The sequence below is a fragment of the Cnephaeus nilssonii genome (genome assembly GCF_951640355.1).
Source record: "Cnephaeus nilssonii genome assembly, chromosome: 19".
In the NCBI taxonomy this organism is placed as follows: domain Eukaryota; kingdom Metazoa; phylum Chordata; class Mammalia; order Chiroptera; family Vespertilionidae; genus Cnephaeus; species Cnephaeus nilssonii.
Window position 1 is genome coordinate 32,207,421 of NC_137090.1, and position 22,404 is coordinate 32,229,824.

General features: G+C 53.1%; 1 protein-coding gene across 1 annotated transcript; it reads left to right on the top strand.

Annotated features, from left to right (window-relative positions):
• Positions 1–22,170, top strand: SLC13A2 (solute carrier family 13 member 2). Its single transcript, XM_079797103.1, has 12 exons — positions 1–138; positions 14,149–14,277; positions 15,037–15,173; positions 15,282–15,487; positions 16,018–16,198; positions 16,317–16,439; positions 18,140–18,358; positions 18,594–18,682; positions 18,967–19,088; positions 20,170–20,331; positions 20,952–21,089; positions 21,595–22,170. Exons 1-12 carry the CDS (start codon positions 37–39, stop codon positions 21,751–21,753), a joined length of 1,767 nt encoding a protein of 588 aa, XP_079653229.1. The 5' UTR covers positions 1–36; the 3' UTR covers positions 21,754–22,170.
• Positions 22,171–22,404: the final 234 nt, after the last annotated feature.

Sequence of the window (22,404 nt, forward strand, 5' to 3'; positions counted from 1 at the left end):
AGACGGTGGCTCCAGCAGCACTCCAGGGTCCACACCATGGTCACCTACTGGCAGGGCCTGTGGGCCTATCGCTTCTACCTGTTTGTGTACTTCCTGCCCATTATCCTGCTGCCTCTGCCCATCCTCATCCCCACCAAGGTAAGGACTTGGGGTTCTGGGCACACAGAAGCTCTAAGGGGGCAGGAGAGGGACTGTTTGGGCCAGGGTTGGGGATCCTTAAGACCAGCATAACCTACCGACTCTCCTAGCCTGGAAGTGAGGCTATAATAATCTCCTAGTCCTCCTGAGGAATGAGGGTTAAAAGGTCAAAGGGGGCTTTTGCTTGGCACCCAGTAGTGCGGGCCTAAGGTGGATTGCTTAGGTGCATTTGGCATCTACTGCCTTGGGGGCCAGGAAGCCAGTTCAGTAAAAGAGATGCAGGTGGAAGCCGATGGGGCTATCTGCCTCCTAGGTGCCCACATTGCCCTGGATAAGCTTAGTGGCTAATGAGCAGGGCTAGCTGCTGGAGGGGATGGAAAGGGAGTAGGATGAAGCTGGCCTCAGGCAGTCTGTGCCATTAAGAACACAAACCGAAAGAGAAGGTACTCACCTGTGATCCTAAGGGCTAAGTCTGCTGAGGGGGAGGGGTGGGACCTTGCCAATGGGCATCATAGATGCCCTGGGTGGTGGGGGAGGTGCCACTGCTCCCTGCCTCCCCCCACCCCAGATATTATGCACTTGGGGCGGGGGGGGGGGGAGGGCTCTTATACGTAAGAGAACACAAAATTATAAACCAAAATTAGCACAGGGCTGGGGACAAGGGCCTGGAACTCAAGCGTCACAGTAAATCTTTCCCTCTGGCAGGTCACACAAGTAAAAAGTGGCAGAGCTGGGGTGTGATCTAGTTCCAAAGCCTGTGCTATCTTCTCTCTACCCACGGCCACCTGGAGGCTGGGACAACAGCCCCCCAGGACTGCCCACGGAGCCACTGGCTTCCTTTTGTCACAGATAGGGAAACTGAGGCAGGCTTTTAAAAAATATATATTTTTATTGATTTCAGAGAGGAAGGGAGAGGGAGAGATAGAAACATCAATGATGAGAGAGAATCAGGGATTGGCTGCCTCCTGCGAACCCCCTACCAAGGATCGAGCCTGCAACCCGGGCATGTGCCCTGACCACGAATCGAACTGTGACCTCCTGGTTCATATGTCAATGCTCAATCACTGAGCCACTGCAGCTGGCGAGGCAGGCTTTTGATTCATGCTGTTCCAAAGGGGTGAGAGACAGGGGATAAAAGGGCACAACCCCTGGGCCCCTGACGCTTGCTAAGTGACAAGGCTTGGCTGACATTTGAGATAACCCTGGTCTCAGGCCAAAGTCAGTGGCATCTCTGTACTGGGAATCCATCAGATGGGTTTTCAGACAGGCTGGGCCAAGTGTGTGAACCCCGGGAGAGAGGACAGACAGGACCTGGGATTCTCATTTTACCCCCAGGAAAGCACAGCCCAGAAAGGTTCGGTCACTTGCCCAAGGTCACACAGGAAAGCCTGGGTCAGTACTAGAAGCCAGGCTTCCTGGTGGGAGTGAGTGCAACGAGGCAGGAGCCTCTGTCTTCCTTGTGCTGCGCCCAGCCCTGCTGCCTCCCTGTCCTGACTCAAACTGTCCCAGTCCTATCTGTGGAGCCAGCCCCTCAAGGACTTTGCTCATGTAATTACCCTCTCTCTCTCTCTCCTACCTCAAGTTCCCCTTCTCTGCCTGATCTCTCCCGTTAGCATGCACACGTGCTGTAATATCTCGCATCTTAAAAAACAAGCAAACCTCCGGCCGGCGTGGCTCAGTGGTTGAGCGTCGACCTATGAATCAGGAGGCCATTGTTCGATTCCCGATCAGGGCACATACCCGAGTTGTGGACTTGATCCCTAGTGTGGGGCCTGCAGGAGTTAGCCAATCAATCATTGATGTTTCTATGCTCTCTCTCCCTTCCTCTCTGAAATCAACTAAAATATATATCTTGAAAAGAACAAAAAAACAAGCAAACCCTGCTTGGGCCCCACATCTTGTCTTCCCTCTCCCAGAGAAGGCCTCAGAGACCGTCTGCCCTGCACACGTCTCTCCTCGGACAGCTCCAGTCTCCGAGGCTCCCCACCCCGAGAGCTCTTGTCAGGTCCCCACCAGCTTCCATGTCTCCAAAGCCCTGTCCATGCTCGCCCGCCTCGACCCCTCAGCAGCATTTGCCACAGCTGGTCACCCCTCTTTGCAATGCTCTCCTCTTCTGGCTTTGGTGACACCTTCTCCTGGTTCTCCTCCTTACTCAGCCACTTTCCTGGCTCCTCTCCCTATTCGCATACCCTCCCCCAGGTGATCCTTTGCTGTCCCCTGCTTTAAAAAGCGACTCTATGCTGACGATTCCCCAATCTGTAACCCCAGCCCTAACCTCGAAACTTGTGTTATCCAATTCACACTAGACACTTCCACCTGAATATTCTCTCTTCCGCAGCACACACTTGACACGTCCAAAACAAAACCCTCATGGCCCGTCTTTCCCAGCTGGCTCCTCCTGCAGCCTTACTCATCAATGGAGAGTCAAGCATCTACCTTGGAGCCATTCCTGATTCCTCTCTTTCTGTCATTTCCACACGCACCAGCAGGTCCTGTTGACTCAAAAATACTTTGGATGCGATCACTTCCCACTGCCTTCTCTGTCGTTTGGGTCACCATCGTTTCTCACCTATTCTTATCCCTCCCCAGACCCTTCTTCACTCCACTGCCGGGTCTTTTCAAAACATAAGATCATCACTACCCTGCTTAAAACCCCTTACAGGCTTCCCATCAAACTTAAATTCCAAACCCCCTATGGCAGCCCCGAGTCCCTGGGCTCCACCCCTGCAGACCTCTTGGTCCCCATGCCCGATGTCCTACCTCCTGTCCACGCTGCTCCAGCCCCACCAGCTTTCTCTCTGCTCCTCAACTTGCTCATCTCCCTGCCTGGAATGTTCTTCTCCCAAATGCCTCCTTCTCATTCCTTAGGTTTCAGCTTAAATCCACCTCCTCAGAAAAGCCTTCTCGGACCACACCCACTCACTCTTTATTACAAAAATGCTGTGATTTTATTTGTAGGACTTTCACTGTCTGAAATGATGCATTTGTTTATTTTTTATTTATTCTCTGACTTCCTATACTAGAATGCAGGCTTCATGAGGACAGGGACTTTGTCTTTTTCTATACAGAATCCCCAGTGCCTGGCACATCGTAGGTGCTCAACAAATAACTGTCAAATGAATGAATGAATGAATGTGGACAAAGAGGGCCCTGTCCTGAATTCCTGCTGCATCCCTGCTCTCTGTGGTGAGGCCCGAGCTTACCTCCATGCCCCTGGCCTCTGACCTGGGAAGAAGGCGTTCCAGACTAGGCTCAGACTTGTGTCCATATAATAATAGCTGGTGTCTATTGAGGGTTCTTTTTGTATGCTAGTCATTGTGCCAAGCACTTCTAAGCACTAATCCATTCATTTCTCAAAATAATCTCTGAGTTACTGTGAAGTTACTACTATTGGTTCCATTTTACAGACATGCAAATTTAGGCCCAGAGTAGTACAGTGATTTGCCTACAGTCCCAGCTGGAAAAAGGCACAGTGTGGACTGGAACCTGATCTTGGGGTCTCTGAGACTGTCCAGGGATGCAGGGTGATGGCCCTGCTGTGAGTCGTGTTTTGAGCCATCTGCCCTCACGTCCATCCAGCTGTCAGCCAAACCGTCCTCTGTTGATCAGTCTGGATGTCTGTTGAGCTCCTGCCCTGTGCTGCAAGTTACCAGAAAGGAATACAGACCTTCTGCCCTCGAGTTGCTCTCAGTGTAGAGGAGCATGTGTTTACACAGAGGTAGAGCAGAAGGCTGCAGGAGCTCAGAGGAGAGAGAAAATCCTTCTAGCTAAGACAAGGGAGGATCGAGGCAGGTGACATTTTACTTGGGCCTTGTAGGCTGAGTGAGATTCCAACAGTCAGGGGCATCTGTGGAGGGAAGGCCAGGTGAAGGGACTGCAGGAACACAGGTGTAGGGGCTGGAACTAGTAGGTATGTTAGAGGAATCGCTACAGAATCCTTGAAATGCTCGCCATCTGGTGGTCCCAGCAGATGGGGGACCGTGGGGCCTGAGGCCTTCTCACTACTCTCCCGAACCTACAAGCAGAGTGAAGCATCACCAGTCTGCCAGAAATCTTACATCCATTCATCCATCCATCCATTCATCCATCCATTCACTCATCCATTCATTTACTTCCTAAGGAACACATACTGTGTGATAGGCACTGTTTAGGTTTGGTGGTGGGGAGGGTGGGGTGGAGAGACACACAAAAAGCATATACTGTCCATGCCGTGAAAACCATGCAGCAGGCAGTGACTGCAGCTTCGGGAGGGACTGCTGTAGATGGGATGGTCCAGGAAGGCCTCGTGGGTGGTGATATTTGCACTAGGACCAGAATGGCAAGGAACAGCCAACCAAGTACTACTCTGGGCAAGAAGCTGTCCAGGCAGAACACACGTGCCAAGGCCTGAGGCCAGGGCTGAGCTTGGAAGGTGGAGGGGTAAACAGGGCCACTGTGGCATGGGGGCCTCAGTGCGGAGAAGACGGCTTAAGTTCAGGTTAGAGAGGTGGGAAGAGGCCAGCCTATGGCAGCCTTCCAAGGCTAGGGGAACCAGTGAGGGCTTTACGCATGAAGGGTGAATATTTGCTCAGGGATCAATCAGCTGGTGAATTCAAATAAAATATACAAATGCCTCCCAGGACCCAAGGGGAACTAAAAACAGTCTCCCAGTGGCACAGTGTCTGCTAGGACAGAGCTCAGCTAAAATCTATATTATGTTTACGGTGAGAACAATAGGTGGAATTCCTTAATCTGAATCACCTGTACTCCTAAGACCAGTATGTGTGCCCGCCCACACACACGCAGAAACCTGTGTAACTAAAATGCCCTACTGCCGTGGTCGGCAAACGGCGGCTCGCGAGCCACATGCGGCTCTTGGGCCCCTTGAGTGTGGCTCTTCCACAAAATACCACGGCCTGGGCGAGTCTATTTTGAAGAAGTGGCGTTAGAAGAAGTTTAAGTTTAAGAAATGTGGCTCTCGAAAGAAATTTCAATCGTTGTACTGTTGACATTTGGCTGTGTTGACTAAGGAGTTTGCCGACCACTAGCCTACTGCAAGCTATTCCTGAACCCCAGAGACAGACCCAGGACTCAGGTGATTCACTGTGGGCATGAAGACTGTACGAGGAATTTGGACCTCACTTCTGAGACCCGCCGCTATCTTGAGAAACTTCCTGGCTCTTGGTTGAGAAGGCAGAGTCCAGGGAACAAGACAGGGATTTGGGAGCCAGGCAGCTGTGGGTCAAACTCCACTCTGCAGCATGTACAGCCGTGTGACCTTCTCCAAGCCTCTCACCCCTAAGGGGCTAGTGTCAGGATGAAATGCGATAACCTGAATGCATCGAGTACCTGGCCCTTGGATGACTCCCTGTGCCCTTGGCCTCTTGTCTGAATGTCTAGCCCCTGGAAAATACAATTAGTCTCGGGCCCTGTGGAGATGCCTGGCTTCTTTTCCATAGATGACTTCTTTTGTTTAAACGAGCCACTGTGGTCCTCAGTGATTCCTATGAAACGGAAGGCGAGGTGTCTCTGGTCACTCCCACCAGAACGGTGAAGTGTGGCCCCTAAATGTGACCCCGAGCAGCGCTGGGACTATGCGTAGACGAATCTTCTGGCTTCTGGGGTACATGGGAGTAGAATTAGAAGAAGAAGCCAGCTTCCAGGGCCAGGGGAATCCCTGGAATAAAGAGAAAAGGTTCCCCAACTTGAACTTTGTCCCCAGATTACCAAATGGGGTCCCAGCTTTTTGGCACCTGCCAAGTGAAGGTCAGGAAGAATCTTCAACTGTAGTTTCCTGGATGTAACCCAGCAGTGAGGCGCAGGGCTGTGTGAGGCTCACGCGCACGGAGGAGTGTGGGAATGCCTCACTCATCATCACTCCGCCTGCTGTTTGGCTCTTTAGTGGACACAGGCAGGCCTGGCGCCAGCTCAGACTGTGAGGTCAGGACTCTCCCCACTTCTGTTTTCTCTGACACTCAGAAACCCATTGTTCCCCTTCAGCCTCTTAGTGCAGAAGGTGATGCAACAAATTCATAACCATTAAGGGGCAGGGGTAAACAAAACAACCCAAATGAGATCAGGCAAAGAATAGGAAGGGAGTCAGCCACCATCACTTGCTTTTGGCAGAGTCTCAAAGGCAGGCAGGGGCTGGGGACACTTTAGGATGGAAAAGGGGAAGGCCTCAGGTGTTCCCTGATTAGGGGCGTTGGCAGGGGGAAGCCGGGAGGGGTGCTATCTAGAAGCAGGGCATCCTATGTCATTGGTTAGGGGAGCATATCTGGCTTTCACTGGTTGGTCCTGAGTTGGAAGTGGGGGTAGAGAGTGGAGGGCAAAAATGAGGGAAGCTGGTGGTCACTGAGCCAGTCCTGACTGGGGCCAACTGCTATAGAGGCTGTGGTTCGGCTGCCTGGGCTGGTTCCTGCAGAGGTTGCATTTTTATATGTGGACTGGCCATTGTTCCCTTTGTATATCAGTCTTTCAAAGGTTTTAGGCATGTGGCATGGGCCTATTATTCCTAGAAAGGGTATCACACACCCCTAGCCCACTCTGTACCTCCTCCCCCAAGTCTCTTCAGCCTGGCTTCTCTCCTTGCGGTCACTGTCATTCGGACACCCAAGACAGGCCCCTGCGGGTATTCCTCCTCCCGTTCCTCCTCCCCAACTCATCAGCCACCACCCAAACCTTTGTCTTCCAACTCCTAACATCTCTAGAGTCCATCCTCTTTCTCCATCTCCATTGCCATGACCTGCTCTGAGCCCCTGTCATCTCCCCCCGGGACGCCTAGCACTACCTCCTGTGGCCTCCACGTCTCCCAGCCTGTGTCTTCTGATCCATCTGCCACGCTATAGCAGGTGTGAACTCCTTATTTTCATCTTTCCGTGATTGATTGATTTAGGCGATACCTGCACGTCGTACTAAATTCAAAGCATACAAAAAAGGGAAGTGGAGAGGACCCCTCCCACCCTCTGCCCCAGTGCCCTTTCTGCGGGCAGTCCCGGCGACCAGCATGGCGTCTGTGCTCCAGAGCGGGGACTCCACACCCATGGGGATCTGTGGGGACAACTCAGGATATCTGTGGACTTGGATGGCAAAAATTACATTTTATTGTCAATACCTCTAAAGAAAATGTAGCATTTCCTTCTGTTATGAATGTAGACAACAAATCACAATAGTATAATGACAGTTTTGACTTTGCCACCAGTAAAGTAGAAATCAAAAATATTTTTATATCACATTAGAGCTGTTGCCAGTACCTTGAAATATTGTTTATGTTCATCATGACTTTGCAATTACAGTAGCTGTTAGCCAGTGATGGTCTTATTAACTAAAAAAAGGTCACATATATCACTATCTTACCCATTTTTTCGTATTTTAATCACTGTATTTCAATATAGTGGTTTTCTTTATAATCCTACGTATTTTATTTTATTTTTTTAATTTGTTTTTTAGAGATAGAAAGGGAGAGAGAGACACACATTGATCGGTCGTCTCCCGTAGATGCCCCAACCAGGATCGAACCTACAACTTTTTGGTGCATGGGACAACACTCAAACCAACTGAGCCACACTGGCCAGGGCACTATGCATCTTATTGAATGCGTTTAAAAACATTATTCTAAGAGTTTAAAAACATTATTCTAAGGAGTATATATATATTTGTATACATATTTTTAAAATCACATATGATAGCATCAGTTTAATCTTTTAATAGAAACACTAACCCAACCGTAACACTCTCTCTGCTTAAAACCCTTCAAGGGCCTCCCTTTTCCACCCCTGTCTTATTTTTTAAAATATATATATTTTATTGATTTTTTACAGAGAGGAAGGGAGAGGGAGAGAGAGCTAGAAACATCAATGAGAGAGAAACATCAATCTGCTGCCTTATGCACACTCCCTACTGGGGATGTGCCCGCAACCAAGGTACATGCCCTTGACCAGAATCGAACCCGGGACCCTTGAGTCCGCAGGCCGGCGCTCTATCCACTGAGCCAAACCGGTCAGGGCTTTTTTTTTTTTTTTTTTAAATATATTTTATTGATTTTTTACAGAGAGGAAGGGAGAGGGATAGACGGTTAGAAACATTGATGAGAGAGAAACATCGACCAGCTGCCTCCTGCACACTCCCTACTGGGGATGTGCCCGCAACCAAGGTACATGCCCTTGACTGGAATCGAACCTGGGACCTTTCAGTCTGCAGGCCGACACTCTATCCACCGAGCCAAACCGGTTAGGGACACCCCTGTCTTCTTGATAAAATCCTTGATCCCTCCCAAGGCAGGCAAGGATCTTTCCAAACATTATGCCCTTCCGAGAATTCATCTTGATCTTTTATGCCTCATTCTGTTCCCTCTGTGCTTACTTCCTCACCCCAACACCTTTTCCCCACTCACTGAACTCCTATTCATCCCTCAGTACCCCCTCAGTGTCTCCTCTCTGGAAGCCTTCCTCCGCCTAGAAGGAGGGAGACTCAGGGAAGGGCCCTTCTCCTACCATCCCACTCTCTGGTCTCTCCTTGGCCATGATGCTTGGCAGGCTGCCACCCAATGCCTCGCCTCACTCCCTAGACCCAGAAGTGCTGGCTGCCAGCAACATCCCTACTTGCCAGGGGCAGAGGGGCAGTGGGAGTTGCCCGCTCTGTGCTAGCCCATCCCCACCCCTGGGTTAACCTTCAATCACCAGGAGAAATAAGTTGTGGCACCTCTGAGACTGTGGGCATATTTGCTGCTGCCCAACAGCCACAGGCCGCTCTGCACCCGTAACGGGTAAAGGCCGTAATGCCCGCATATCCCACACCTTGCCCACACCTAGGGTCCAGAGTCTGCCCTGGATTCCCTGGCACCTTCATCCTCATGTGTACCTCTTGCATTCACCCTGATTTTCCAGAAGCCCAAGAACACGTTTCTGTCCCGATGCCAACCCTGCCACCTGCTCACTGCCATCCACAGTCCTTTACGGCTTATCGCTACATAGTCACATCCCTCATCCTTATAATAACCCAGCAAAGTGGGTGTTCCTCTGATTTGTTGATAAGGAAACCTCATAAAAGAGATACGTGTGTGTACAGCTGGGAATGCTCAGTGCTGCTTATCAAAGAAAAAGGCTGAGAGGAGTTAAGTAACCTGCCCAAGGACACACAGCAGTAAAGCTGGTTTTGGGTATGCAGGTTTTCTGAACTCTGACCTGTGTTTCCCTTTACAAAAGAAGCAAGCCGCCAGCCCTCTGAGTAGACATTTCTTGATAGTAATGTCTATCACACTCAGGCTCCCTGAGGGCCAGGGCTGGGCCTGACCCATGTCTGTACCTCTAGTGTCCAACACTCATTCATTCAGAGTGTCAACTCCAACTGGATGCCAGACACCCTCCTGGGGTAGCAGAAACAGGCTTGGACCCTGCTCCCTGGAGAGTATGGTCTGAGGACAAAGATTGATGGTAATCAAGAAATTCATGAAACTAAATGTTGCATTACAGGTGGTGATGAGTGCTATGCAGAGGAGGTACAGGGGCTTAGGGTGTAAAAATATGTTGACTATACCCCAGCCTGGAAGCCATAGAGGCTTCCCTCAAAAGAAATATTTGAGACTTCAAAACTGAGTAGACATCAGCTGGGCAAAGTGGGCGGGAAGAGAGGAAAGTATGTGCCAAAGCTCTGTGGCTACAGGGACAATGAAGCATTTGAGGAACTGAAAGAGGGCCAGTGTGGCTGCAGCAAAAAAGAACAAGGAGGAGAGGTACAGACTAGCCCTGAACTTCTCCTAAGAGCAGCAGGAAACCCTGAAGGGATATGAGCTGCTTTGAGGTGAGTGTGTGCATGTTGGGTGGGAGGTTGATGGTGGATTAAACAGATTTGCGCCTCAAGATCACTCGGACCGCAGCAGGAAGAGATTTCAAGGGCGAGGGGGAAACGAGGAGGTGAACAAGGAGGCTACTGCTGGGATCCTGGTGAGAGATGCTGAGGCTCGGACCAGGCTGGTGGCCCAGAGCTGGAGAGAAGTAAAGGGGAGCACTGAGGCATAGATCCAGCAGGCCTGGAGGCCTGGAGGGGGATGGTGTTTATTGAATGAGTATCTGATGAACAGGTTTGATTCCCAAGTCCTCACTTCTCAAGGTGTGGATATTGACCTTGACATAGGACACACGTGGGACCAAGGGAAAAAGGATCCCCAGGGCGCTCTCCTCAGTGGGTACCCAAGGGGCTGGCACCTGACTCAGAACAAACAGCTCCCTGACCTCAAACCCAAGTGCTCCAAGGTCCAACCAATAAACGAGAAAATGTGTGTAAAGCACCCCCCTGGCTCTGCAGGTCACTGTCACCTCCACTCCAGCTCAGCCCTGCCTCACCTCTGCTTTGCTGGGACTTGCAGAGACCCCTGCTCCCTCTCACATAGGGGTGGGTCTGGAAGTTTAGGAAACTCCCCAGGTGATTCAGGGAGGCCACAGGGGTTAGTAGGAGGTAATTGTTTTCTTTCTCTCTCCTCAGGGATCCCAACCCATTTCTGAGCCATGACGGCCTTTGGTTGTCTGGTGACAACTGTGGGCCCTTCTCAGGAGATTGCTCTGAAGCACACAAAATAAAACGCGCAGATTACAAAGGAAAGCAATGCGTTTGAGATCCAGTTATCACGATATGAAACTAGTTCATTGCCATTCAGAAATTTAGGTGCTTCTTCACGAATGCATGGAATTTAGGTGCTTCTTCATGAATGCATGGAATAAGATCTAGTGTTGGTGTCATAACTACCATAATTTCAAAGTAGTGATGGATGTCAACGCTACTTTGAGATAGCTGTGGCAACTGATTTGTGTGGGTATCTAGTAGCTAACAGCCAGTCAAACATCCGGGACAAAATCACCAATGGTGCCATTCGCAGTTGTATGGTTTTGTTGCCTACATTCATAACCTTAGTTAGATGTTAGCAGAAAAGTGAAATCGTTTTCCGATCAGACTTTATGGATTTTTGGAATTCCATGCTCCAGTGAAGAACCCCATGAACCAGGAAGGGCAAGTCAGCAAGTCCTGAGGCTACAGCTGGACAGACTCCCCAGGAAGGTGGGAGGGGGACCCGGAGCCACAGCCCCCTGGCCAAGGAAGGCTCCTGGATGGAACTGTGAAACCAGTTTTGGGTTTTGGTCCAGAGACAGATAGACAGACATGGAGAGGGACACAGAGACATTGTAATGGGGTCAGGGGGCCATAGATTGAACACCCTGGAGCTCACAGGGGCTGGATTGACTATTAACAGCTCCCTTCGGAGTGCGGAAATGGGTTCTCAGAAGTGAAGGAACTTGCCCAGAGCCAGGCAACAGGAAATAGCAGGCCCCACCGTACATAGAGCCCAATGCACCCCAGTGGCCACAGCAAGCCTGAAGCTGGGGACACCCCTCAAATGCAAGGGATCAAGTGTAGGCTAGAAGGTAAAAGCTGGGGCTCAAGAACCAGATGGCCTGGCTTCTCCACGTACTTGTGTGACTTCGAGACATTTACTTAATGTATTTGTGCATTTGTTTGTTATCTGTGAAATGGGAACAATAGTCATTACCTCACAGAGCAACTAAATGCGATTAAAAACATCAGAAGAGCTGAAACCGGTTTGGCTCAGTGGATAGAGCGTCGGCCTGTGGACTCAGGTGTCCCAGGTTCGATTCCGGTCAAGGGCATGTACCTTGGTTGTGGGCACATCCCCAGTAGGGGGTGTGCAAGAGGCAGCTGATCGATGTTTCTGACTCTCTATCCCTCTCTCTTCCTCTCTGTAAAAAATCAATAAAATATAAATAAATAAATAAATAAATAAATAAATAAATAAATAAATAAAATAAAAACATCGGAAGCGCCCTAGCTGGTTTGGCTCAGTGCATAGAGCTTCGGCTTGTGGACTGAAGGGACCCCGGTGGGTTTGATTCCGGTCAAGGGCATGTACCTCGGTTGCAGGCATATCCCTGGCCCTGGTCAGACAAGAGCGGGAGGCAGCCAATTGATGTGCCTCTTTCACATCGATGTTTCTGTCTCTCCCTCTCCAAAACATTAGTTTTTCTCTCCCTCTAAAAAAATCAAAAGATTAACAACAACAAAACATTTGAAGCACAGCTCAGTGCTTGGCACAAAGTAGTCCTCAGCGTTCTTCTGCTGTCGTGATCAGCGGAGCTTTCTTCTGATTCATCAGTGATGGTCCGCCCCAGCCCCGCTCCTTGGGGTCGCCAGGGACCAGAGGGGCTGGCCTGCCCTTAGCCCCAGGGGAGGATGAGTAGCTGGCCAGGACAATCTTTGCAGGTGACAAAACGGTTGAGGAAACTGCAGCTTCAGCAGAATCAGCCTCCTGCTGGGGGAGGCGTGGGTCTCTGGTCAAGGGTCAAGGTGGCCCCACCCCTGGAGTCCAGGAGTCCTTGTCTGGGGTAAGGAGAGGGGGTGGGGGTTTATTGGAAAGAAAGTGAGCCTGGCATCACACAGACGTGGCCCTCCAGCAGGGCCGAGTGTGGTGCCACCCCGGGAGCGCCAATTACGTGGACAATGGGAGAACTCTCGGAGTTCTGCAGTCCAGACACCTGGCCTGGGTCCCGTGCCGCCTCTGCCACTCCCTGCTCTGCAGCCCTGAGCAAGCCACTGACCCTCTCAAGCTCATCTCTAACGGGCCCACCACACCCACCCTAACGGCTGTTTGAGTTTATGCAACAACATAAAAACAACCAGCTCCTAAAAACTGCTCCGTAAATAGCAGCTTCTTCTTCCCCCCGGGGCCCACCCCAAACCCAAGCTTCAGGGTACTGAGGGCATGAGGTGCAAAGGGGTGAGCGCAGCCTGTAGCAGGTGGAGAAAACAAGAAGGGCAGGGCAATTGAAACAGGTAAGAGGGGAGAGGCCGATAGCCCCAGCATACAGCCCTTTCCTTTGGCAAAGGAGGCTGGGATGTGGGCACTGTTCTCTGCACCCCGCTTCCGCAGACTTCCTTCTGGCTAATGATTCCCCCGCCTTCCCTTCCAGCCCTGCAAAGAGGCTCTGTCAGTGAGTGTGTGTGTATGGGGGGGAGAGAGGCATGGCTCTGACATTGGGGGTTGACTGACTTCCATTCCTGCTCCAGGCCTGAGGCCAGGCCTCTCTAGACTTGGAGGCCTCGTCACGGAAAGGAGAGCCTCTGGTACCCAAAGACTCACACGACTATGACTCTGCACAAAGCAGGGATGGGAGGGGCCTCTCACATGTTCTATACAATGTGAGTGCGCCTCCTAGAGTTGTGCAGTGCAGTGATCATGCCAGGATTGCTAGGAAGGAGACACTCAGCCATTCCCCAAACTCTCCAATGATTTGTTTATTAAGAATAGATTTGCTCGCTCTAGCCAGTTTGGCTCAGTGGATAGAGCGTCGCCCTGCAGACCAAAGGGTCCTGGGTTCGATTCCAGTCAAATGCACATACCTCGATTGCAGGCTCCTCCCTGGCCCGGGGCCCAGGTCAGGGCTCGTGCAGTAGGCAACCAATCGATGTGTTTCTCTCACATTGATGTTTCTTTCTGTCTTTCTTTCTCTCTTCCACTCTCCCTAAAAAATATCCTCGGGTGAGGATTAACAAAACAAACAAACAAAAACAAGAATAGATTTGCTCTGAAGCCTGCTGGGTCTTGAGCTCCAAGGATCTGGATGCCACAAAAGTGACTCTGTCCTCAGGAAGCTTACCTCCTAACAGAGAGAACAAATGTTAATTAAACCATCATACAAATAAATACGTTCTTTATCAGAGCCTGGGTACCAGGCAGAATCCACACTGTCCAGGCCCCAGGCTGGCAGCCCCGTCTCATCTAAGGATCCTCACCTGGGCCCTCTATGGTCCCCTGGGCTGGTGGGGCCTCTCCAGCCCCTCCCCAAGGTCAAAGTGATGAGTGCCTTGCTTTGGTTTTTATTTCCATTTTGAAATGGGACGTTGGGCTTTCACGGGCTCTCTCTACACCCTTACAAATAGCCTGTCTTCTCCGGGGGCAGGAGGTGACAACTTTGGGATCCAGGCCTGCCCCCTTCAAAAACTCTGCCACTCTCCTCCCACCCACAGCAAGCCTACTGTGCCTACACCATCATCATCATGGCGCTCTTCTGGTGTGTCGAGGCCCTGCCCCTGGCTGTCACTGCCCTCTTCCCCCTCATCCTATTCCCCATGATGGGCATAATGGATGCCTCCGAGGTAAGCCTCCCCCCCATCCACAGGAAGAAGGGCTCCGGGGGAGGGAGGGGTCTACTCTAGGATGCTCCTGACCCAGGAGGCCTCATCATAGGCGGGGCCCACAGCAGTGGCCCCGCCCCTTCTCTGCTCTGCAGGTCAGAGAGTACTGAGGGAGGAGTCAGCTAGAAGGCAAGGGGGCAGGACATTCTAGAAGTGCCAAGTGCGGGGCTGGAGTTAATTCAAAGGGGGAGTGATTAGGCTTAAGCCAGGGAGGTGGAAAGGCCTGGTGACAGAGGCAAAGGGGCCTTGAAGTCCAGCTGAAGAGCTTGATCCATCTAGTTCAGTGGCCCTTAAACTTGAGTGTCCTTAACCTGGAGGGCTGGTGAAAATATAGGGCCCACCTCAGAGTTTCTGATTCAGTAGATCTGGGGCAGGGCCTAAGCACTTCATTTCTAGCGAGTTCCAAGAACCACTGCTCTAGTTTCTAGAAACAACGCTAAATTATCATCTCCCTGTCCGTGGCTGCAAACGCGAGCGGACTCAGGCTGGATTACCTACCTCCCAATCACTCCTGAGGGGGAGAAAGAATGAGTTTGGCAGGAGGAGAGGAACCTGGTTAATATTAAATAATGCGGAATCCAAAGACCATTTCCATTTGGTTCCAAGAGCCCAGGAACCAACTTCGGCTTGTGGGAATGTCAGTGACTGTGCCCTGTAAGCCCAGGGGCACCCTAGGAGACCCCAGGGTCTTCCTGCCTCTCAGCTGTCCCTGCCTACCAGGTCTGCATCGAGTACTTTAACGACACCAACATCCTGTTCATCGGGGGACTGCTGGTGGCCATTGCCGTCGAGCATTGGAATCTGCACAAGCGCATCGCCCTCGGCGTGCTCCTCATCATCGGGGTGCGGCCTGCTCTGTGAGTTCCCACACGCCAGGGCAGGAGAACCCAAGGCCAGTGGCCTTCTGGGCATCCAATCCCTGCAGGGGCCCTGGAACACGACTATGTCTGTCCGTCCGTTCCTAGGCTGATGCTGGGCTTCATGATGGTCACAGCCTTCCTGTCCATGTGGATCAGCAACACGGCCACCACGGCCATGATGGTGCCCATCGCACAGGCCGTCCTGGAGCAGCTGCACAAGGCACCCACGGGCAAGGACGTCGAGGAGGGCAGTGACAACCCCACCTTCGAACTTCAGGAGAAGAGCTCCCAGAAGGAAGTGACCACTGTTGGTGAGAAAGATGAGGCTGGACCTTGCTCCAAGCCTTCCACTCCTGGGGCGGGTCTGAGGGACATCCCTTCCCAGGGCTGGTTGTCTTGGGTCTTTTAGGGAAAGAGGGAGGCAAGAAACGCGGTGGCCAACTTGTCCTGGTTTTCCTGGGATTTTCCTGGTTTTAAAACAGAGTCCCATGGGAACCCCCGCAGTCCCGAGAAAATCAAGATGTCAGGTCAGGGCCATGAGGGGTTCAGGGTCCATTCTTCCTGTGTGGTTTGGATAATCCTGTGCCCTTTTCTATGCCTCAGTTTCCCTTGAGAGAGAGAGAGAGAGAGGTTGGGCCAGATGGTGTCTGAGGTCATCCTAACCTGAGCCTCCAGGGAGTGCTGAGCCCTCGCAGGCCTAGAGGCAGCCTCTGCTCCCAGGAATCGGGGCTGCTCACTAACAAGGCATCCTGCTGGCACCCCAGGGACCACGGTGCTCCAGCCATGATCCCCAGAGCTGACCTGCACCCACTCTCCAACCTGAGCTCTCCCTTGTTCCCAGATAATGGGCAGGTCCACCCTGTCCCACCTGGTCCTTCGGAGCCAAGGGCACAGAGGACCGAGGAACAGCTCCGCTTTTCCCAGGGCATGAGCCTGTGCGTGTGCTACTCGGCCAGCATCGGGGGCATCGCCACATTGACTGGCACCACACCCAACCTGGTGCTGCAAGGCCAGATCAACTCGTGAGTGACTGACAGATGGGGTGTCTGCACTCACACTTGGGTGGGGAGGGAGGCGTGGAGAGACAGGACCCGGTGGTCGCCAGGCAATGTCACTCAGCAACCTGCATCCCTTCTTCAGGATCTTCCCCGACAATGGCAATGTGGTGAATTTTGCCTCCTGGTTCGGTTTTGCCTTCCCTGCCATGATCATCTTGCTGCTGTTTGCCTGGGTGTGGCTTCAGTTCCTCTTCCTCGGGTTCAAGTAAGTGGCAGAATGGGTGAGAGAGGCCCAAGGCCCTGCCCTTATCCCCTGGGTACCCAGATAGCCATTGTGGAAATGACAAAATCACCCTCCCAGTGAGAAGGCCTCTCCCTCCCAAGGCCCCTCTGTGCACTTGGCAACCCCCCACCCCCATGTGAGGTAATTACTGGACCAAGAGTATTATTATCATTTAGCAGATGAGCAAACTGAGGCTTGAGGAAAGAGGTACACAGCTAGATTTGTCAGTGCTGGGATTGAAAACCAGGTCTGATGCCCAGGCCAGGTCCCATTCCACAGCAACACTCCGCAGTCCTTTGGTAAGTGCTTAATGAGAACACACTGGGAATTTGTTGTACCCCAACTGGAATCCCGGCCCTGTGCTAGGCACTGAAAATACTAAAAGACGGAAGGCAGTCCCTGTCCTTGGAGCTCACCCCCCAATGGGTGATGGTATGGTGGGGCCATGACATAGGGAAGCCAGGTGCTGTGGGAGCACAGCCCGGGTGAGTGGGGGTTCCAGAGGCTCCTGGAGGAGACGGTGCCAGAACCGAATCTTGTAAAACTAGAAGTCATCCAGGTAGAGAATGGGGTAAAGGCAGCCCAGGCACCTTGTACCAATGCACGGAGGCAAGAAAGAACATGACACGTTTGGGAGAACTCTAGTTCGGTGTGTTTGAAACCTAAAGAACAAATGGGAATATCCGGAGGTGAAGTTAGAGAATAAGTGGGGGTAGGATTTTGGACGATTTTGTGTGCCGTATAAAGAGTTAGGACCTTGTCCCTGAGGCCGAGTAGTGAATAGGTTTTATTCTTACTAACAACCCTCCATTACTTGTAGTCATTAGAGTTCTGAGTTGAAAACCATGTGAGACCTTGCTAGGGCTCGGTAGGAAGAGTCTGTGATCAATTAGTCATTTCTGCTATGAGTACAGGGTAAGAGTGGTGATATGAGTGGTACTATGAGTTATTTGCCCTTCCTGCCCAAAGCCTTGTTGCTGTACTTTGGAAAAATCACGTGGGCATGTGTGAGGAGAATGGATTGAGGCTGGGGGCTGGTACAGGCAAGATGGTAGTCCAAGTGCCAGGCACCATGGGGTTTGATTCAAAGATGTGTGAAACATGGTCCTTGCCCTTGAGGAAGTCACCATCCAAAAGGGAAGTTGGGATTTGCCCAAGTGAAAAGTGAACATGAGGTAAGGAAGCGGCCTACAGAAATGGGCTAAAGCCTTTTGTGCCTCTGGGGACAATCAGGGTGGGGCTCAGGCTGGCAGAGGATGCCCAGAAACTGGTCGGAGAGGGAGGGGAGGACTTCCTGAAAAGCTGCTGGAGGAGGGGAGCAGTGAGTCAGAGCCAGAAGGAGGCATGGGGTCCAGGCCTCTGGGACCTCCTCACTCTGGGCAAGGGAGGGCGTGGCTCAAGAGAAGCCTTGGAGGGACAGGGGGTCAGTGGGGCAAATGGAGTCGGGCCAAGCATGGGGGCCCCCAACTCCAACCTTGTCTCTTCCTCATGACCCCCTCCCCAAGGCTTCTGCTCTTCTTCCAGAAATGGGTGGATTCGGGGCCTTCGTGTAACACCTCTGGATGGCCTCTGCAGCCTCAGCCTTTCCATCACAGGCACTCAGAGGTCCTTGTCTCCCCCCCACCCCCCCACCCCACCCTGGTGCAAGGCCCTCATGAGCTGCCCCGCCCCTCTCCCTGCAGCTTCCGGAAGAACTTTGGCATGGGCGAAGAGGCACGAGCTCAACAGCAGGCAGCCTTCCGAGTCATCCAAACAGAGCACAGGCAGCTGGGCCGCATGACCTTCGCGGAAATGGCTGTCACTTTTCTCTTTGTCCTCCTGGTCCTGCTCTGGTTCACCCGGGAGCCAGGCTTCTTCCTTGGTTGGGGCAACCTGGCTTTTGCCAATGACAAGGGGGTAAGGTGAGCATTCTGGGGGGGGGAGGGGACTACTTCAGGGGCTCACCTAGCTAACGGAGGAGGGAAGGGAGCAGGGCCCCAAGAGCAGAGCAGAAGGTAACACTGGAGGGTGGGGGAGAGGACACTTGCCAGAGGGGTTGGCCCGTCGGTGGGAGGGGCTCCTCTCCACCACCTCCTCCACCCTACATCCTTGAGCAGCCCTGAGCCACTAAGCCTGCCCTCCCTGCCCCACCTGTAGCGTGGTGTCTGATGGGACAGTGGCCATCTTCATCAGCATAATAATGTTCATCGTGCCCTCCAAGATCCCAGGGCTGACTCAGAATCCAGGTAAGCACCTGGACTGGGACAGGGAAGGGCCTCCGGGCAGCCCCTGCCTTCCGGCCTAAAATGCCTCTTAGACCATATTTGGCAGGATTAGACAAAGCCCTGAGAGTTTGGTGTGACCTATCAAGGACACAGGGACTCGGGGACAAAGTTGGGATATTGCAGAACTGGGGTCCCCCTCCCGCACGCATTAAGCTCTGATAGGAACCCATAGAGGAGTCCCCAAGTGGAAGAGAGGGAAGGCCTGTTGACTCTCGCTGACCCACCCTCTTCTGCCTGGGGAGTAGGAAAACCGGGGAAGCTAAAGGCCCCTCCTGCTCTCCTCAACTGGAAGACAGTGAATGAGAAAATGCCCTGGAATATCGTTTTCCTGCTGGGTGGCGGCTTTGCCCTGGCCAAGGGCAGTGAGGTGAGCAACCCCTGCCCTTTCCCCAGCCTGTTTGAGGGAGACCCTGTGGCAGGGAAAGAGGGGAGACTTGATCCCTGCTTAGGCGCCCCCTGGTGGCCAAGCCTCGCAGCTGCTGGAGAGAGGTTAGAGTGTCATCTGAGAGAGGCGGAAGAAACAAGCCAAAGGGATCTTTCCCATCTTGGGTTCCCAAAGCCAAAGGGGAGGCAGATTTCACTCGTGGGCAGGGACTGTTCTCCGCGACCACCCTCCCCACCCCTCCACACACACACACACACTCTCCACCCCCTCACCCCTTCCAGACTGAGAATATAATGTCTTTAGCACCTGAGAGTAGTTGGCTTTGGGTTGACAGGGTTAGCCTGCTATAACCACCAGGGGGCGCTGTAATCACATCCATCCAGGCTCTGGAGACAAGGGCATCATTCTCAGAGCCTCCATCCAAGAGAGAAATCCCTGAACCTGCACACCTGGGCCTCAGTGTTCCCACTAAGCTCCTTCGCTGCACAGACAGGGATTGGTGCTGGGGACTCCTAAGTCCTCAAGGTTAGTTCATCCATCAAGCGTTCATCAACTGTGCCAAGCTCTGTGCTGGGTGCTGGGTTGGCAGTATTGGCTCCCAACCTAGCATTACAGTGGGCAGGACAAGACCTCGGAGCTCTTCTGACCCTGTGGACAGTGCCCACCCGCCTGTCAGCCTCTTCCCAGCCTCTTCCCCGTCCCCACTCTCCCTCCTCGAACTGCTGTGTGAGCCGCTGGGCTAGAGAGGGCGAAGGTTGGCCGGAGACCTCCTGAGAGAGGTCGGGAGAAGTCTTTACTCCCACCAAGCCCCAGGTTTCCCAAGAAGGCCCTTGGGCCCCCTCTCTTAGCTTCTCATCTGAACCTTCTCCCCACACCCAACTGCTCTTTAAGAGCAGGAGAGGGGACCCCTTGCTTCTAGCTGGTTCTTCCCTCCCAAGCTGCTCTTGATTTTGAAGAATCTAGAGAGGTGTGGACAGGAAGGTGACCCTCCCAGAGCCTCAGCGGGGGACTCTGGGACCCCAGGCAGCCCAGCCTCTCTCACACCACCCTCTTCTGCCCACAGGAATCACGCCTGTCTGCGTGGCTGGGGGAAAAGCTGACCCCACTGCAGAGCGTGTCGCCTCCCGCCATTGCCTTTATCCTCTGCCTCCTGGTGGCCACCTTCACTGAGTGCACCAGCAATGTGGCCACCACCACACTCTTCCTGCCCATCCTGGCCTCCATGGTGAGTTGGCCCAGCGGACACGCCTCCTCCAGGCATCCCACCTGTCCACCCCACTCAGGGGCCCCACCTGTGGGTCTCAGTGACCTGTCTGCACCTCCTCTCATTTTTGGGAGGGAACCTCTGAGCTTCCACGCTTCCTGGGGCTCTCCAGCTACCTTGGGCCCCAAAGGTCCCTGACCCCTGACTCATCCCATCCCTGGTGACGTCACCCCTTGAGTATCTTGATGGGGCTCACTGGTGGCCTCCCCCAGCTCCCCAGCCCAGCCCCTGCTCTGGTCATTCCTGAGGTGATGGGGTAAAATTGCTCCCCGGAGCGTCCCCAGCCCCTTCCCACAGCCTTTGATGATACTCGGGGCCCCTTTGAGATCTGTTTTATGGGCCCCTCCCCTCACCACACCCTACAGGGCAGGGCCACACAGTCATTCCCTCCAGAGAGGTCAAGGGGCCCTTCCCAAGTCACCCAGTACCTTCTGTCAGAAGTGGTGGGTTCAGGCCCAGAGTATGTGTTGGGGGGGGAGGTGGGGGTTGTCCCTCAAAGGTGGGAAGCAGGTGTATTGGGAGCCACACCTTTCCCTCTGGGATGGGGTCTGCCATCAACCTGCCCGCTGTCTCCCCTCCAGGCTAAGGCCATCTGCCTCCACCCTCTCTATGTCATGCTCCCTTGCACTCTGGCCGCCTCCCTGGCCTTCATGCTGCCTGTGGCCACCCCGCCCAATGCCATCGTCTTCTCTTTTGGAGGAATCAAAGTGTCTGATATGGTGAGTGGCAGGGGCCCCGAATGTCTCAGCACCCCTTTCTGCTCCGTCTTCCCATCTCAGTGGGCTACAAAGTAGCAAGAAGCCCCTGAGACTCTCAGCTGAGAATGGACCTTGTCTGGGGTGGGGGACGCAGGGAGGTTGGGATATGACCCCCAGTTTGAGCATCTTTAGGCCCTGCCAGGCCCAAGCCATGTGAGAGGAAGAGAAAGGGGTGAGGGATTTAGGGAAGGTTCCAAGGTGCCAAGCAGCCACTCGAGGGGAGATGGACTCCGAGGGAACGAGGCCCAGGATCAGGGAAGCTCATGAGGAACTTCCCTTCCCCCCTTAGCCCTGGGAGTAAAGCCAGAGGCCAGGGCACCGCCTGGTGCTGCAGGTTAGATGCCAGGGAGGACTTCCCAAGGGCGAGTTTTGCTAGTGACAGCTTCTGGGCACCTGTGGACACCGAAGGGGTGGGTGCTGGCCCAGCTCAGCAGCTGCTCACTCACCCTGATTCTCTGCAAACCAGGTCCGGGCGGGATTCCTGCTCAACATCATGGGCGTGCTGGTCATCATGCTGGCCATCAACACCTGGAGCACCCCCATCTTCAACCTGAACACCTTCCCTTCCTGGGCCTTCCCCAACGCAACCCACTGCATGGCGAACGCCACCGCGCCTAGCCCCTAGACCAGGGTATCATCTGGCCAACACCAGGAAGACCCAAGCCGTTCCTACTCCTCTGAGTCGGGAGGAGACACCCAGGCTCCAAGCCAGACATTGAGAGGATGGCACCCGTGTACATTACCTCGTGTGTCTCTGAGGAATGTGCGTGTGCACTCAATCCTGTGTGCCTGAAGAAAATGTGTAGATAGTATGTACGTATCTGTATCATGTGAGGATGTCTGAGAGGGGGGCTTGTGTGCGTGCATATGATCTTAGGTGTGTGTGTGCTTAACAGTGCATGTATGTGAGTTCACAAATAACGTAACGTGCCCTTTCTAGCACCCCAGGTCTTGGTCTCCCCAGCTTGATGGGTGACCAGACCCCTTTATACTGTATTTATTGAAACTCAAGGTTGGGTGGCCATGGCAACAGCCTCTGGGACCAGCCCAGCACACCCCAGCCTCTCCCGTTAGGGGGAAGGGCTCGAATACTAGGTACATTAAAGTCTTTTTTCAGTAGAGTCTGGGATGGTTTTTCACGGCGCTTTTCCAGGGCTGGTCCACCACATGGTTGGGGATTACGGTCGGAAGGGACCTGCCTTTGTCCTGTATGGCCGCCCCCCCTGCCACCCTTCCCACCCAAGAGAGAAGGTAATGGCCGGGGACCCCTGCCAAG